Source organism: Gopherus flavomarginatus, chromosome 15 (assembly GCF_025201925.1).
Source record: "Gopherus flavomarginatus isolate rGopFla2 chromosome 15, rGopFla2.mat.asm, whole genome shotgun sequence".
Lineage (NCBI taxonomy): Eukaryota > Metazoa > Chordata > Testudines > Testudinidae > Gopherus > Gopherus flavomarginatus.
Window position 1 is genome coordinate 21,789,917 of NC_066631.1, and position 17,178 is coordinate 21,807,094.

The 17,178-nt window shown below is 37.4% G+C and overlaps 1 protein-coding gene across 7 annotated transcripts in view; it reads left to right on the forward strand.

Annotated features, from left to right (window-relative positions):
- RIMBP2 (RIMS binding protein 2) overlaps positions 1-17,178 on the forward strand; it is a 349,201-nt gene that overhangs the window by 247,537 nt on the left and 84,486 nt on the right. For 5 of the 7 annotated variants that reach the window (XM_050923458.1, XM_050923459.1, XM_050923460.1 and 2 more), the window contains 3 exons: positions 4,697-4,801; positions 11,145-11,195; positions 13,555-13,575. In XM_050923458.1, coding sequence (XP_050779415.1) covers positions 4,697-4,801; positions 11,145-11,195; positions 13,555-13,575 — 177 coding nt within the window. The remainder of the gene's footprint in view (positions 1-4,696; positions 4,802-11,144; positions 11,196-13,554; positions 13,576-17,178) is intronic. The other 2 variants (XM_050923461.1, XM_050923464.1) reach the window with 1 other exon arrangement.

The window sequence follows — 17,178 nt, forward strand, 5'->3', positions numbered from 1 at the left end:
ACTACTACAGTGCAAATAACAACAACCTTTTGCATGCTATTTGGCCTAATGTACATCAGGAAATGGATGGAATTAACTGGGTATTATTTAATTCTCATTTTACCCTTGAAAAATTTAGCTTAAAAATGGCCAGCTGGTTTCCTATCTCTGAAGAGGTTTGAAGAATATTAAGTCTGGTTTTCATGTTAAGAGAAGAAATAACTACATTTCTTTATCATGTCAGGATATATTAACTCAGCTGAGGAGTAAGTACCTGAATGTGCTGAATTAGCTAGCTCTCTGAAAAGTTAAATATAGGTAGCCTCTCACAGAAAATAGTTTTTTCCTGATGTGCAGTAGGCCATCTTTTCCCCTTCACTCTGCTGTGACAGCAGTGTCCGCAAGAGCAGATGACAAGCCCTTTCATCATTATGTTCTGGTGTGAACTAAGTTTGCACCACATTCAGTGTCACATCCTACTTATCTTTAGGAAACAAGGCTCTGATATTTGAAAGTCAGTTGAGTCAGTGTTAATGTCGACAACCAGTTATAAATATCAGGGGGTTAAAAATAATTCTGCTCCCACGGTAAGGTTTTCTACCAGTTTTCTTGCAGTTGTACATAATGTCAGCTTCCTCTGCAAAACCTCTTCCCCTCTGACAGGCGTGTTGTGAGGGATGGTGTGCTCACAAAAGCTGACACAGGCAGGGCTTCTGAGCAGAGCCCCTCTGTATCCTTTAAAGGGGCTTCCAAAGGCAACACCTGGTAGAAGAAGCAGACAGGGAGCTGGAGTACAACTGCATAGGGCTAAGATGCAACAGAGAGGCTTCTGCAAACCCACTAGAATCTACTTCATATTGGGAATCCTGCCTCTGATCTGGGGGAAACTCTACAAGATCCGGCAGCCCCTCCACTCCACCTTAAGGCTCTTTCCCACATTTTTTTCTACAGGAAGAAGTGACCTGCCCTAGTGTTTTTAAATGTGTGGTCTTCCCTGTGTTTTCTGTGTGCTCTTCTAAATGTATATTTTCTTCATGACATCTGAATGACTCCATGCTTGGGAACTGAATAATCCTTTTTAAGAGGAGGAATAAGTGTGTGTGTGAATTTTCATGTTTAGTGAAGTGCTAGCAAGTTAGCACTAGCTAAGGCCAACCATAGCACAGACAGGTGGAATGCAACCACCTTTGTATTGCTCTGCCATGTGATAGACACAGAATTATATCCTAAGTCACCAGTTAGTTGCAAAAGCCTTCGTTAAACCTTTCTATGTCACCTGCCTTTAAAGCCCTAAAGTGGAAATTAAAAGTGCCCAAACCTTTGTGTGGCAGATCCTTGTCTCTTAAGGATGAAACTTTGGAGATAACAAGTTTTGTTTACACCAAAGAAAGAGAACTGATATGCCTTTGTTTTCTGTGAAAACTTAATGCTATTTCCTCCTCCACCTGCTTTTGCTGTCCCGACGTGGTTAGATTGTAAAGCAACATTTCAGCAATTACATGACTCTCAGATGCACTGAGGTCAGATTAGATGACCCAATGTTCCCTGAAATTGGTGACTCTGTGAATTGCTGATTACCAAATATTGAGATTAAGCAAACTGACAAAAGAAAAGAAAAAAGCTCAATTTATTTTTACAGATCTAGTTTAATATTATTAGTTATTTATACTTTCTTCATAGTAAATGTGCTGTATTAGGTTTTGTAAAAATTGTTAAGTCTTAGTAACATCTGACTGAGCTACAGCAAATCTGCTGTTAAATCTTGGAGGCATGGAATGAGGTTACTGGATTTTTTGTAAGAATGTTTGTCTTTGCAGATTATCCTAGTGAGAATTGTATTGTACTGTGGACATTCTGCCCCAGTGTTGCCCTTAATGTAAGACATTTAAGCAAGCACCATCAGTGCCTGCGTCCTGTAGACTTCGATATAAGAGCTGCTGAAAGCACCTGGGTAAAAGACACATGGTCTGATTCTAATGTCAATCAGGAGTAACTTTGCTAAGTCACTGGAGTTACCCAGTGTACATGAGAGGAGAATCAGTCCCACAACCTTTGGCAATAGCCAAATGCTGAGAAAAGTAGATATTTTCTATGAACATATTGGGGTAACTTTGTAAAACACATGAGGATTTAAAGCCTACAGCCCTGGTTATAAACTCTGCAGTCAAGAGGCTAACTGCACAAAACCCTAAGGAGAGTTCAGAATAGGCTCCACTGAAGTGCAAAATTGTGGGATGAAATCAGACTTGTCTTGAAGGCAGAGAAGGTGCATTGGCTTTCTGTTTTGTTCCTGTTCATGGGCCTGTGTGACTGATATCATTTCTCTAAAGGTATACAGCGGAATGCTAACATTTCTCTTCCAATGATAATATTCTGTGTATTATGTGTCTGCTATTAGAAAGACATTACTGGGCGCTCCTCTCTTGTTGGCTGTTTAAATAAAATAGCATCTCCAAAGTAAAATTAACGTAAGTGTGCTGTACAGTTTTCTCAGAGTGAAACATTCGTAGCCACTAGAGTTCAGCAGCAGCCATTTGCTTGAAAGTAGGTTGCAAACACCATTGCAGAAGGTTAGAGAAGCACGGTGCCACCTGAGAATCCAATTTATGTGTGTGAATCCATGATTTTCAAATATACCTTCCACCTCCTTCACCTAATTCCACCAGCAATGGCATCTGAACAGTCCATGTAAACAACCTGACCGTGTCCAGTATAACGGAATAGGAAGGACTTTGTTTTCACAGAATGTGGACTTTTTAACAACTAACAGGTTTTTTAATTAATGCTTGTCACTGTTGTCAAGAGAAGCTGTTCAGCAGCTGCTGATTACTCGCACAAGGAATGGTTCTAATCAGTTTCTGTTTAAATGCTGGTCCACCACTTCTAGCCCTGGTCCCTTAGTTCCTTTTGTTCTCAATTGTTAGCCCACAAATGAAGGTGTATTCCTGTCAACTCTGAATTTTGAAATAACCACTTACCTGTGCTTGAATTCATTCAAATAGCTAATGCCAGAGGTTTTTTTTTTTTTTTTTTTAAGGCATAAGGGAGGCTGCATTCTTGTTCCAAGTCATGCACGCTAGGTAACAAAGTATATTAAATCCTCTTGTTTGTGTTTACTAGACCTGTGCTCCACGTTGAATCATTCCTTTATTTCCTCGCAAACGTCAGCAGGAAAGTACCAGTAGGAGAACTAGTGCTGCAGAGCATGACAAAAAGTTGCTAACTTCTTCCTAGTGTGCTGTTGTGTTCTGATGGGCCCTGTGGAACTCTTAAATGAACTGAATAGTCAGTTGCCTGTGCTGGGGATGGTGGAGCAGATTTAAACTCACACGAGCAGTTTTTAGGCTATATTAGCTTTGTGGGAAGGCTTAACAGATTGAAAATTACACAACATAAACAACATTTTTTAAAATGACTAATGATTTTTGGATGCCTTGATTTTTAGTCACTCAAGCTGAGATGCCTTAAAAGGGCCCGATTTTCAGAAAGTGATGAGCACCCACTCTCTGAAAACCAGGCCTTCTTTAGGTGTCTCAGACTGGGCACCCACGCAATAATTTATAACCCTAAATCAGTAGTTCTGAAGAACTTGGGCTGTGGTTTTTCACTAACTTATCAATAAAAAGTAAATATTAAAGAACTCAACCATCAAAGTGAAACCAGATAGAATATTGAAGATGTTGCTGTCTTCTTAGCAAATACAACCTTATTGGTGCCAGCCAACCTCTTTATACTGTTCCCGTTTTTATTTATACCACATAGCCCAGAATGATAACTCATTAAAGAAGACAAACAATAGACCCACTTGGGTAAGACCTTTCTCTTCTACACAGTGAGAAATTCTGACCCACATTATAGTCAGTGGCAACCCGGTATCATTTCTGCCTTCAAGCACAGTTATCTGCTATGGCCACAAGTACCATATTGTGCTCTCAATCTGTAATATCGACTTCAGCAGGGAAGAAATTGGAATCTAGGAAGAGATCTTTTTCTAGTTCTCATTTATTGCACAAGGTGATTTGGAAGTATAGTCATGTGAAGCTGAACTTTGTCATCCTTTAATGAAAAAGATTAGTATCTACAAAGGATGTCTGTAGTTTGTGCTCTGAAGAGTCCTGCATCATATTAGTTTGAGTCATTAAATGAAGGTTTTCTTTTTTAAAAAAACCCTATTTTTTCAGTACTGTGTAGTCAATTTTATCCAAGTCCACCTGTCTTATTTTTGGTGTGTATTTGTTGTTATAAATACTAGGCAGATAGAGCATCAAGGTCAGAATGTATCTTTATGATGAACATGCATGAAGCAAACGAGAGAACAGGATTCCAAATAAAGAATCTGTTAGAGAATTTGTCAAGCTAAAATTTTCCTGAGATGAAACTATTTAATATGATACAGTTTGCAATGCTCTGATGAGGTGTCTAGGGTATGCAGTAACTCTGCCCTCTTCTGGATGGAATATGAACTGCTCAACTGTGTGCCATGGGCGATATATATTGCTATCAACTAATGGAGATTCATATCAAACTAACAATGCGCTGCAGTGGAAATATGCCCCTATGGCCTGATAGAATAAAAAATCTATCTGGTTTGCATACCCTCGATACCAAAGAGATGTTATATTGAAATCAGCATCATGCTTTAAAATGTTAGCATATTTGATTTCAGAAAAGTACATTAAAATCTTCTAATGAGTTGGTTTTCTTTTCCCTGAAACAGCATATGCGAGAGGCTGCTGAACGGCGGCAACAGCTGGAATTGGAGCATGAGCAAGCCTTGGCTGTTCTCAACGCAAAACAGCAGGAAATTGAACTCCTGCAGAAGGTAAGTGAAGATAATGAAAACCGAGTAAAATGGCAAATTGCAGTGATTGGACATGGGTAAAGAAATGGATCTCTGAGTCTAGCTGAGTTCAATCTGAGTCCATCTAACCAGCATCTGCTTTCCAAAACTCAGTCTGCTCTTTTTCTAAAATGTCCAGACTGACTTCTCATGCAGTAATAGTGTATGCGTGTCTCAATCCTTGATTTGTATAGCTATATTTAGGCTTGGAAGGTTTAGATTTTTATCTTTAAATATCAGTAAAAATCGGTTTTACTGTACACACTCAAAGAGATGAAAAAATATTTCCATTAATGATGATAGAAATTTACACATAAGAAAAGGAAGAGACATTCTTCTTGAGAATTTATTAAAGTTTGATTTAAGAATATTTACTGTGTATATTTTGACATGTGATATTGACAATTTGCGTTTGAGTGTCTATAAAGCTTTAACTTTTTGAAGCTCAACATTCAGCCCCCTGCACTGAGGCGGGATTAAGTATTAATTAGACCATCCCTGACAGATGTTTGTCTAACCTGTTCTTAAAAACCTCCAATGACAGAGATTCCACAACCTCTCTAGGTAATTTGTTCCAGTGCTTAACTACTCTTACAGTTAGGAAGATTTTTCAAATGTCTAACCTAAATCTTTAGCGCTCTTCCAGTCTTCTAGAATTTCCTAGGTATTCTAAGATTTATTAAAAATTAACATCAGTGGGCTAGAGATCTCCTCATTCAACTCTTTTAGGACTCTTGGGTACATGTTGCCCAAGCCTGCTGATTTAAAAATATTTAATCCTAGCAGATTTATCTGATATCCTCCTCAGTTACTAATGGACTGAAAAGTACCTCATTATCTTCATATGATAAAATCCTTCTTCTTTCCCAAAAAAGAACAGAAATATTTAATGAACACTTCTTTTACAGACTTTTACTGCATTATTATTAACAATTTTACCATCTCCATCTAGTAATGGATCTGTATCATTGCCAGAATTTCTTTTGTTCCTAATATAATTAAAAACACCTTCTTATTGTCGTTTGTTCTGCCAGCCATGGAATTTTTCTTGATGTCTTTAGCTTCTCTTATCAAGTTTCTGAACTTCCTAACTGCTTTTTCCATATGTAATATATTGCTTTTTTATTTCTAATTTCTGCTTACTCTTCATCACTGAACCAGAATGGGTTTTTAACCAAAGTTGTCCTCTTTCTTGACTGTGGAATTGTGGCTTTTTGCCCAATTAATACATTTTTTCTTAAAGAACTCCTAATTTTCATTCAAATTTTTCTGTCTATATATTTCATCCCAATCAATTTTTCTCATAATTTTCTTCATCTTTGGTAAATTAGCCCTTTTGAAGCACTTCTGTCCTCTTTGCCCATATTGAATGTAATCATGTCATGATCACTGCTCCCCAGGTGACCACCAACTTCCAGTCCAATGTAATTCATCTTAAGCCATCATAATGAGGTCCAAAATAGGTAGCTCATGTTGACAGCAATGCATTTTTGTTAGAAATTTATCATCTATAATTTTTAGAAACTTTAATGATGATGTACTACTAGCTGCCTGAGACTCCAGCAAATGTCTCCCAAATTGACGTCCCCCAAAACAATACTGTTTTCCCTTCACATACAACAGACCAGTGTTTAAGGAGTAATGCATCCTATTGTCTGCTTTGAATTGGTGGTCTGTAACAAACCTCCTCCACCACCCCATCACAAGCGTCAATAGTTGGCACATTGATCATCCTGGCTTCTGTTTGACCCATACACTCTCCTTCACAATATAATTGGGGTTCTTAGTGTGTCTTTTCCATTGTCTTTCATCACATAGATTCCTGACACCTTAACATGTTCATTTATGAAAGGATGGAGATGGTTTTTCTCTTTAGACTATATTATTTGTGGTAGGGATATTCTCTTGCTGTGTGTATGTACAGAGCCTAGCACCTTGGGATCAATTTTGGTTGAGGCTTCTACTTTCTTCTGTAATACAAATAATTATAATACTAAAGAGAATATTCTGTAGAGATACAAAAGTGAGGGGACTGGTTTGGCAAACCAGACAGATGAGGAGGTTTAAGTGGTTTAGGTGCTAGTCTGAGACTCAGGAGACCTGGGGTCAGTTCCCTGCTCCCCCACTGATATCCTGGGGGACTTTGGGCACACCACTTAGTCCCTCTGGACCAGATTTTCAAAGATATTTAGGCACCCAGTGAGATTTTCAAAAGGGCCTAAGTAAGTTTGTGCATGTTGATTGTAATGGGGGATAGGTGCCTAACCAATTTTGGTGCTCTTGAAAGTCTCACTAGGAGACTATCTGTATCTTCAGAAATGTAAATACCTTTCAAAATCTGATGCTCCGTGTGTCAGTTCTCAGTTTCTAAAATAGAGATATTTATATTCACAGGGGTATTGTGAAAATAAATACCTTAATAGATTGTGAGCGCTGAGAGATAAGGTAATGGGGGCCATATAAGTACTTAGATTGACCAGAGCTGGGAGGCTGTTCTGTGCACTGAAAGACAGTGTGAGAAACGGCATCTAAATTAATTAGTAACAGAGGTTAACATTAGGACTGCACTGATCTGCTCCCTGAAGATTCGGCACTGGCTTACATTGAAAACCTGGGCTAACCTCTCCAGTTGCCTGTTAGGCTCTCATTAGGTTTGCCTTGCCCCCTTTTTCATGTTGGATATAGGTAATTGCTTTAGATAGGCATATTAAAATACTACCAGCATGCATGAGGCAGTAATGTGGTGGTGTGATAGATTTGGAACTTGCATGTCATCAGCATTAATATGATGAGGTTCCAAGGTAATGTGCCCCATTAAACAAAACCAAAAACTGCTGCTTTCTGATACCTTTGCTGTATTGTTTTAATAGAAGAATAAGTAATTATTCTTTTTCTATATACATGCATGCTTTTATCCCCATCACTCAGTGTTTATCTAGTCCTTTGATCTCCAAAAAGAAGAACATAATATTGTTAATCCAGACTTTATGGTGATACAGACTCAGATAAAACAGTGATTCACCAGCAAAGTTTTATTACGAGCCTGTGCAATGGAAAGGAGAATTAACTGTTCATGCAGTTTTCCTGATCATTTATCAAGAGCTTGTATTCTGGGTAGATTTTATTAAACTTGTGATGATTGATAACGTGCTGGTCTCTGTTACCTGTTATAATATGTTTCCTGACACTCTAGGAATCAATATTTTATCAGATGCTAGCAAGAAGACTTATTATTATAGTACAAGAATAAATATTACTATTCATCAGTGCCAAAGATGATGTTATCGTGCAACAGATTAACATTCAGTTTCAGTATATACCCTCTACAGTGCCTTTAAGGTCTGATCCAACACCAATGCAGAGCAATAGGAGTCTCTCCACTGATGTTAATGAGAGTTGTATCTGGTCTTTGTAGCCGATGGGTCTGATCCAGCGAAGTTAGTGCAACTGCACTAATGTATATCAGTGGAGGTTCTGCGCATTACACTGGAATGTTTATGGGAAATGGTTGTCCTAGTGAAGATTGCTTATAGTGGTGTGTATGTGCAGGAGTATGGAGTGTAGGAGCCTCCATAGTCAGTGTGTCACACTGGTACATTTTGCCTGCCTGACATAATGGTTAACAAAAGGTTTTGATGGATTCACAAATCTGGAGCAAACTTCATTAAAGTTCACTGAAAGGGAGATAAAATGAGTTTAGCAGGAAATTACTGACTGCTACAGATTCCTTTGAGGTTTCTTAAAAGGCTTTGGCTCTCCCTAACCAGACAAAGATAACTGAATCTGTGATTGGCAGGACAAAATACTAAATTCTGTGCTAGACATCTCTCTCTGTCTCTCACTTCTGTACAATGAAAAACACTTACATGTTGTTTGGGGGAGTCAATCCATGCTCCACAATCTCTCCTCTTGAACCCTTCTCCCCACCTCTTTCTATGTTTACCAAAGCCCAGGCTTAGGCATACCTCCCTTACAAAGGATCACACTCTAGCATCTTTCAACTAAGGATCATAAAACAATTTACAAATGTTAATTAATCCTCAAAAATGCACCAGCACACAGGAAAGAGAAACCGATAACATTTTATCCACTAGAAATACAGTCACCTCTGGTGTGGAACACAGTGGTCATTTAACAGTGCGCAAGAATACTCCACAACAATTGAAGACAGGAAGTACAAATGAAAATACAGGCATTGTTTAGATAGACAAACTATAACATTGTAATTTGGTCAGGACACTAATGTTCTGAGATCTTTAGTGGCCACACGGCCATCTGAAAAACATACATCTTGTACCAGAGCACCCCCTACTGGTTTAAAAAGGGTGTCAATTCAAATATTAACTCAGAGAGCTCAATCAACATATATTTATTTACTTTGTAATATGCAATATAACCTTAACATCTGATATAGCCCATTACTGCATTTGGGTAGTTACCCCAGTGTGCATTATTGTTTTTTAAGATCATGTTTATATTGACTAATGTTAGCTTGGGTAAACTTTTCAAATACACAAAGAGTTTATATAACCATAACAGTACCTACATGCACGCGCGTACCCCACCCCCTAAAATCCCTCTTTTATAGTTCATTCAATTTGGTATAAACCAGGGTAGAGTTTTCACTATATGTCTGCTAAAATTGTACAATTTCACTAAGAAATTACAGTTGTAGTGATCTAGTTTGTCAAGGACCCAAAAACTAAACTTAGACTTGACCAAAGGCACTGAGAGTTTTTAAATCTATTGATTAAATTTGTGAAATTGAGATAGTAATTTTATATAAACTGGAATACAAAGTCATGAAACTGATGTTTTAGCGGAATTTCACCATATTTTCATGGGCATAGAGATTTTACTTTATATATAATCTTCTGTGCTGTCCATTGGTGAAACCTGCATGCCCCGTTTACAATTAATATGTTTATATTTTTTAATTTAGCTAAACTATAACCTAAATAACAGTTCCCAAACCGATTTATGGGCCACCTGTGGTTTATGAAGCACTTACTAGAGGCATGCAAACAGCTAATTGGTCAGGGAGGGATTAAATAGCTAATAGTTGAAAAGGCCTTTACAGATGCAATGCATCATACGTCTGCTAAGATGCCAAAGTGTTTATGTGCTTTGCTGAATTAGGATCTACCTGTTGTTACTGGATTTGAGCTCCAAGACTAAATAAGTGGTAGGCGCATAAATATGTGCATTTTCTTTTTGAATTTCTGGTGGTGGACTTTCCTCTACTTTTTAGCTGTCTTGTCCTTCAGGTATTAGTCTTAAATATTGCTTCCAGTCCATTGTAGTAGTTAAATGTCCGTATCTTATTACAATTAAATAGAACATTTTTTCATCGGCAGTTAACACTGTTTTACCAATCATCAAACAGCCCCATTAAAGCAAATGTTAACTATTGCCAGTTTTTAAACTGTTGAGTTGAATGTCATTGCACATAATTGCCCAGCACCTTCTGCATTGTGGCAAAATTCTATTCCATTTAACTCCTTTACCGTGAAATTTATTGTTGGAAACAATTTTTGTCACTTAACTTGGATGATTTTAGTGGTCATTTATCAGAGTGTTTTCTTCTTGTTGTTGTTTTTAAAAAAAGCATGCCATATGTACTGCCAGCTGAAAATAGCTGTCATTTAATTAGCTCTATCACTTCTGAGTAGGGTCTCCTTTAAAACAGAGATTTTGGATTAGGTGAGAATGAGGAGGGTGGCTCTGCTCAAATACTGAAAAATATTGTCACTGCTTAAATAAACTAAGACAAGGACCCTGGAGATGGTACATGAGAGGCCTCACTAACATTCAAGTAACAAAATATAATGGCTAATAAAAATCTCTCTATATCTATATATGACTTTAAAGTGCTATTAATATCCTAACTTTTCAAAATGCTCTATGAAATTAAATTTTAATTAATGAATCCAAGTTACAAAGTGTTTAATCTTAATGAATGGGCGGCATTGCAGCATTTTATGAATTGTTTTGTTACTTGACTTCAGTAGGACCACTTACATTTAAACTTAAGCAGCGCCAGTACCAGATCCAGCTCCCATTGACTTTAATGGACTTTGGTTCAAACCCATATACAGTATAATAATTAGTGGCATTTTGTTGAGTTAACAGGTGATATATTCATATAGTGCTGGCTCTGATTATTAAACTTGATTTAATTGTATTTTATCTGAATATAAGACTATAAAAATATGATTTAAAGTGTCATATTCAGGCAAACCTGTAGCTATTTTTTATTTTAGTGCAAAATGAATATGGCATGACTGAATAACCTGGTTTCCTCCTTTTTTTAATTGTATAAAAGGCTCAGGTTGAAGCAAAGAAAGAACATGAAGGCGCAGTTCAGCTGCTAGAGGTAAGGAAGCTATTGTTTATTCTTGTCATCGTTATACCAGTTCCTTTCTCATTGCAGTAAGACAAGACCATGATTGCTTCTTGCAGGCTGTAGTAATTCATGGGTAAATATTCCTCTTCATTTGTAGCTCATATATGCATTAGAGGATGCTGCTATGGTCCAATGCCTAGAGCACTGAATTGAGAGTCCAAGAAACCTGTGTTCTCTTACCACCAATAACTTCACGTCTCTGTGCCTCAGTTTCTGCATCCATAAAATTGAGATAATGAGACCTTTCTTTGTGTATTGCTTTGAGATCTATGGATAAGATGTGCTATTATATAAGTATTATTATTGTTTATTTTCCATCATTCTATTGCAAAAGAGTCTGAGGTCATTTTATAGCTCAAAACAGTTAATGGTAAAGATAAGATTGCATTAGCAATATGTGTCCATCAAAACTCCTTCTATTCATCTGTCAGGAGAAAAAAAATACAGAAATATTTGTTTAAAAGTTCCTTTGTTTTTATTTTAAATCAAGATTTTTACACATCTCACCATAAATCCCTTAAAATTGTACCTACCGTTAAAAAGAGGAAGAACAGAGGAAAAGGGAAGAATAAAAAAATCTATATTAGCTTCATTAACAACTTCTCAGAGCAATTATGATCTTGGCACAGAGCATTTCCTGGGGATTAATATTCACATTTTTTACCTCCCAGCATTGTTAATTTGGCATGTAAGGTGGCCCGTAATTTTATGCTGGACCAGGGCAAGGGGCAACCAAAGGCAGCAGAAATTAGACCTGGTCGATAAATTTTCAACAAAACATTTTTTTCATGAGAAAATGGCAGTTTATTGAAACTGAAACTGTTTGCAGAAAAGGATCGATTTTGACAAACTTCTAATTTTGAAAAAAAAATGGAATTTTTTTTAAATAGTCCAAATTTAAAATTCTGTTTTTTCTGTTCTAAACAATTTTTGATTTTGAAATTTAAGCTAACTGTACTGTTAAAAAAAAACTAACAACAAAAGTCAAAATCCAAACAAAACATTTAAACTGACCTGAGCTCAAAATTTTTATGATTGTTAGTTTGTAAAAATGTTCAAGATTTTGGTGGTTTGTCCTGATTCAGAATAGGCAAAACTTTTTAAATCTTGAAAAATTTCCCAGAGTGGGAAACAGTTTTAGCAGAAATGTAGTAATGTAGTCTGCTAGAGACAGATTAAAAGCTCATTGGAGTCAATGGTTGATGTTTGGAAGTGTAGAACAGCTCCTACAAGATCCTAAAAGTAAGTGCTATGAGTGCTATGAATAAGTCCTTGTGGTAAGCAATACCTCTCAGTTAATTTCAGTGCTGGTCACTACATATTCTGGTTTGTGTTATCTTCCTATTGTGTTATCTGTAGCACTTGGATGGGTAACATACATAAGACAGTATATGTGAAATAGTAAAATGGCACTCTAATTGCAGCCAGATTTCTTTTTATTGTTCATTTCTATTTCATACATAATAGATTGTCAGTGATGAGTAACAAATTGTTCCTTTCTTCCTGAGACAAATATCATACAAGTCACTATGAATTAATAACCACTTAATAATATATAAATTCATCAGAAAGACGATACCCATAAATAGGTTGGCTGCAGCTAGTACCTTGTCAATGCTTCATTTGGTAAAGAATGTCTTGGCACAGTGTTTTGGAAAAAATACATATTTTCTAGTCCTCCCTTTCTTCTGTGTAACCACTTCTTCCATCCATGCACCTACCTCCCCATGTGTTGATGGAAGACAGAACTTTTTGGTGCAATGATCATCTATAGAAGAAGATTTTGTTTAGTTCATTTATGTATGTTTTATTTCCTTGAAAAATATATTTCTCCACAGGAAAAGCTTTACTCATATGCTTTCATTGTTGTCATATATATTAAAATTGATTTTTTAAAAGATAATAGAGTGCCTTCTGGAATGTATATGAGACAAGGGGAAATAAGTGGAAATAAAGCAGACAAATGATAATATATATGCCTTGAAAGCCAAACAAAATTCCTGTTTACCTGATTTGTCTGCTACCTCTGATTTGCATAACCCCATCAAACAAAGTTTCTTTTGTTTTATGTTTCACTAAGCCTATTCATTTTACCTTTGTGTTTATTTAATCTGCCTTTTGAGATTCAAGATCAGCAGCGGTATTGATTTCTAAAATGTACAGTGTGATTTGCATTAATGCATGTTTTTACATGTGGTAACTGTTTCAATATATTTTGTTCTGAAATGTAAAAAAAAGTGTTCAAAACTGTATTTTATTTCTTTCTTTATTTCACATCTCTTTGTTTACTGTGTCTTGTTTGGAATTTATTGCTTTGCACTTCACCCAGAACACCTTGGACAGCATGCAGGTATTTTAGGGCATAAATTCTCCTCCCTTCCCCATCCCTATTCCCCTCCATTCAAAATGTATGTGATAGTCCTGCTTTCCCTTGCATGGAATACATGATAGAACCATTATTATGCAAGCATGCTTGGCACTGATATTGTTGCAACCCGGGGAGGAAGGCAAGTCAAATTACCAGAGCCAGCAGCTCTTTCTGCAAGAGGTTAGCCTTTGAACATGGCATGATTTCTTAATAGCAGCTCAGATACCAAACCTGAAGTGATGTTCTTATGAGTATGCTCAGTAAGAATGGTTCAGTGTTTTATGCAAAGTTTTGACTTTCAAACTGTGTGGATTGTGTCTGAATTCAGATAGATTCTTTGTGAATGTAAAGGAAATTTTACAATGCAGTACTTTAAGAATGTATTCACCTGTGGCTAAATTATTCAGCCACTCGCCAAAAGGTACTGCTGCTGCATGAAAAAATAAAATCTACAAAATGATATCCCAGGAGCAGAAAATGTTATTTCACCATTAGCCTGAATTCAAACTGTCCACCTGGAAAGTGGCTCATCTAGTCTTACATCTGCCTTGTGCAAACAATATCTATCCTGTAACAGAAAAAGTCTGCTTCATTCTAGATTTTAGAAACCATTTTAGATTTTAGAAGCAACACTGTTCATTATAAATAACATTTATATATGCAGTTTGGAAAGTCACAAGTGAAATAGATTCAATCCAGTCTGCAGTGGAAAATTACTTTCTCACAAAACTGTTGTACAGTTGGGCACAATAAGTGGTCTCTAATTTAAGGAAACCATGGACTAGTATCCCATTTTGGTAAGGTCTGAGCTGGAATGATAAAGCTATGGAATGGAGTATCAAATTCACAAGTGTTGCTTAGGTCTTGTGCTGCCTCTCTGCACTGGGATACTTTGAGGCAGATACAGAAACAATGAGACACGCCCACCAGCATATGGTTAAATGTGGCGGCAGCAACTTTATTAAACTATTAACCAATGAGGAACCACTGATGGAGCTACCCAGCAGGGTTGTTCCGGTATGGAATTCAGCTGGGCACGAATAACCTCATTTTCTACAAACCTGAGTGTGAGTAAAAGGGCAGTGCCTCTCTACTGAACCAAGGCTGCCCAGGGCTATTGACAGGAAGCCAGAGTCCCAACTCATTCCCCTCATCCTCACCAGAAGTGGAGAGGTGAGTAGTGGGGAACCCCTCGCTGTGCAAGACAGAGGAGTGTACATCCTTACCATACCATGTTGTGTTTGGGATTCATGCCCAAGAAGCCCATTGAATTACAAGGACTCACATCAGACCCTTTTTTTTTTAAACCCACCACTAAACTGGAACCTGCCAAAATTGCAACAAATGTAATGTTGTAAACCCTGGAGCTGGACCTCTGGGATGCTGGATAGAAGGTGGAAAATACCCACGCAGCCATTTGCCTGTTTTGCCATATGGGAAAAATGCCTTCCAACCACCCAACAAAATTTAGCAATCAGCAAGGCCTCCAGCATCATAAGAGATCCAGCATCCTTGATAAGGGTGGAAAAGAATGGGGCTGGAACAAAACCAAAAGGACCCAGCTTTTGCAGGTAGGAGCCAATCAGCTGGCCCATCCTAACCCCAGCCGACCAATGGCAGCAGGAGCAGGCAGGACACATTCAGACCCTGAGAGCCCAATTTCCCCCCCAACTCAGCAGGTATGGAAGGGTGGCACATCGTGTCCCTCCCAGACTCACAATTTACACACCCCATTCAGCATGGTGGACATTTCACTTGCAGTGCTTGTCTCCAGTATGTCTAGCTCTGTAATCTCCATCCCACTTACACAGTGATTTAGCAAGCACAGAGAGAACTTTACTGTCAACATTTTTGAAATTAGAGATTTTCTGTTTGTTGAACCTGATTGGAAGCTGGTTTTACATTTGGGCTCCTGCCCCTTTTTCCCCCTGCATTTTCTGGGCTGAGCAATATATATGGGGTTTTCTTGTAACTTAGATTTGTGAACTGAACTGCAGAAGTAACAGCTTACCTTGCTGAGCTAGACATGGTGAACCTAGTCCCATTGAAGTCAATGGAAAGATTCTCATTGAGTTCAATGAGAGATGGATCAAGCCTATGAGTAAAATTGACCTCCATGCCAAGCTTAGTATGTCCTCTATGCGGGATGAATGCTCCCCTATGTGTATAAATCCTAATGCATCAAGATAACACTATATCTGAAGTGTAAAATGTGCATTCTATATTTCCTAAAAACTGTCAGTGGTGTGACACTGCGTGAGTGTCTATTCCTGAAAAGGTTTTTTTAAGATATGGCAGAATATAACAAGCTAATGTTGAAGCTGATGGAAGGTATTTTTTGCCATACAGCATATAAATATCTTTAAACATAAATTTTCACATTAAAGCAAACTTGCAGTCAGAACATTTTGTGCATTTGTACAAAAAACAAAGTGAGTATAGAATCTCTTTTCCATTTGATTCTCCAGTACAGCAAAAAGTGGGGTAAAAGTCTTGTAGCCAAGTAGAAACTTCACACACCTTCCCTGTTTTTGATACATAAAGTCATCTGCATTTATGATTAAGAAATGAATTAGAGAGACACCTATTTCAAAGGGTAGCTTAGAAAGATCTTCAAGGTCTGTTGTAAACTGCCCACTTTTGACCAAATTCTGCTCTTATTTTTATGATCTGAAACTGTATTTTCAAGAGTTCAGTTCCAATTTAGAGACCTAAATTAAGTGGCCAGATTTTCAAAAGTGGTCAGAACCCAGCAGCCCCATTGGTTGTCAAAAGTAGTGAACAGTTTTGAAAATATGACTATTTCATTTAAGTGCCAAAATAGAAGCTGCTCAGTACTCAGCTCTTTTTGAAAATCTGGCCCCTATGCTTTTGAAGGAGACACACAATTACAGTGGACCACATCTTGAATATGGAATGTGATATAAATCCTTTTGGTTATTCAGGGGGATGGGGCCATCTAGTGAGAAAATTTGGCACTAAGCAAACAATGCATATTAATAATCTTCCAAATGGTAAATACGTTTTATGAAAATGAAGGTACACATTAAAAGAACTCTCAGAAATCACATCACTGGGTGCTTATTTCTTCATATTATTAATCCCCATTTCCTTACTGACAGGTGTCTGCTGCTGTGATCTCTTTCCTGACAACTCTTTCAAATGTAAAGCTCTTTAACAATGAAAAGTGCTATATAAAGAACTAAGTAGTCTCCAGTTGCCATGTACTGTACAACCCCGACTTGCTCTAGGATTTCAGATCAGAGACTCCAGAAGTTTATTATCCTGCAGGTGGCTCATATCTAATAGAAGATAAAAGGCAGTGTAAACAGTTATTTATCAATATGGAATATGGCAAATGTATCTATCTATAGTTTTTATTAGTTTTTTTTTATATTGCTGATCACTGCACAAATAAATTAGGTCTTCATAGCAAGGTCCCTAAGGGATTTCAAGAGTCTTTGGCTTTTCTCCCTTCCCTGGTACAGAAATCTCCAATGCTTTTGCTTCTTTCCTTCTCCCCATCTCCCATTAATTTTGTTATGGTAGGAAAGTTTTGTCAAAGAGAAGTGTCTTGCAGCACAC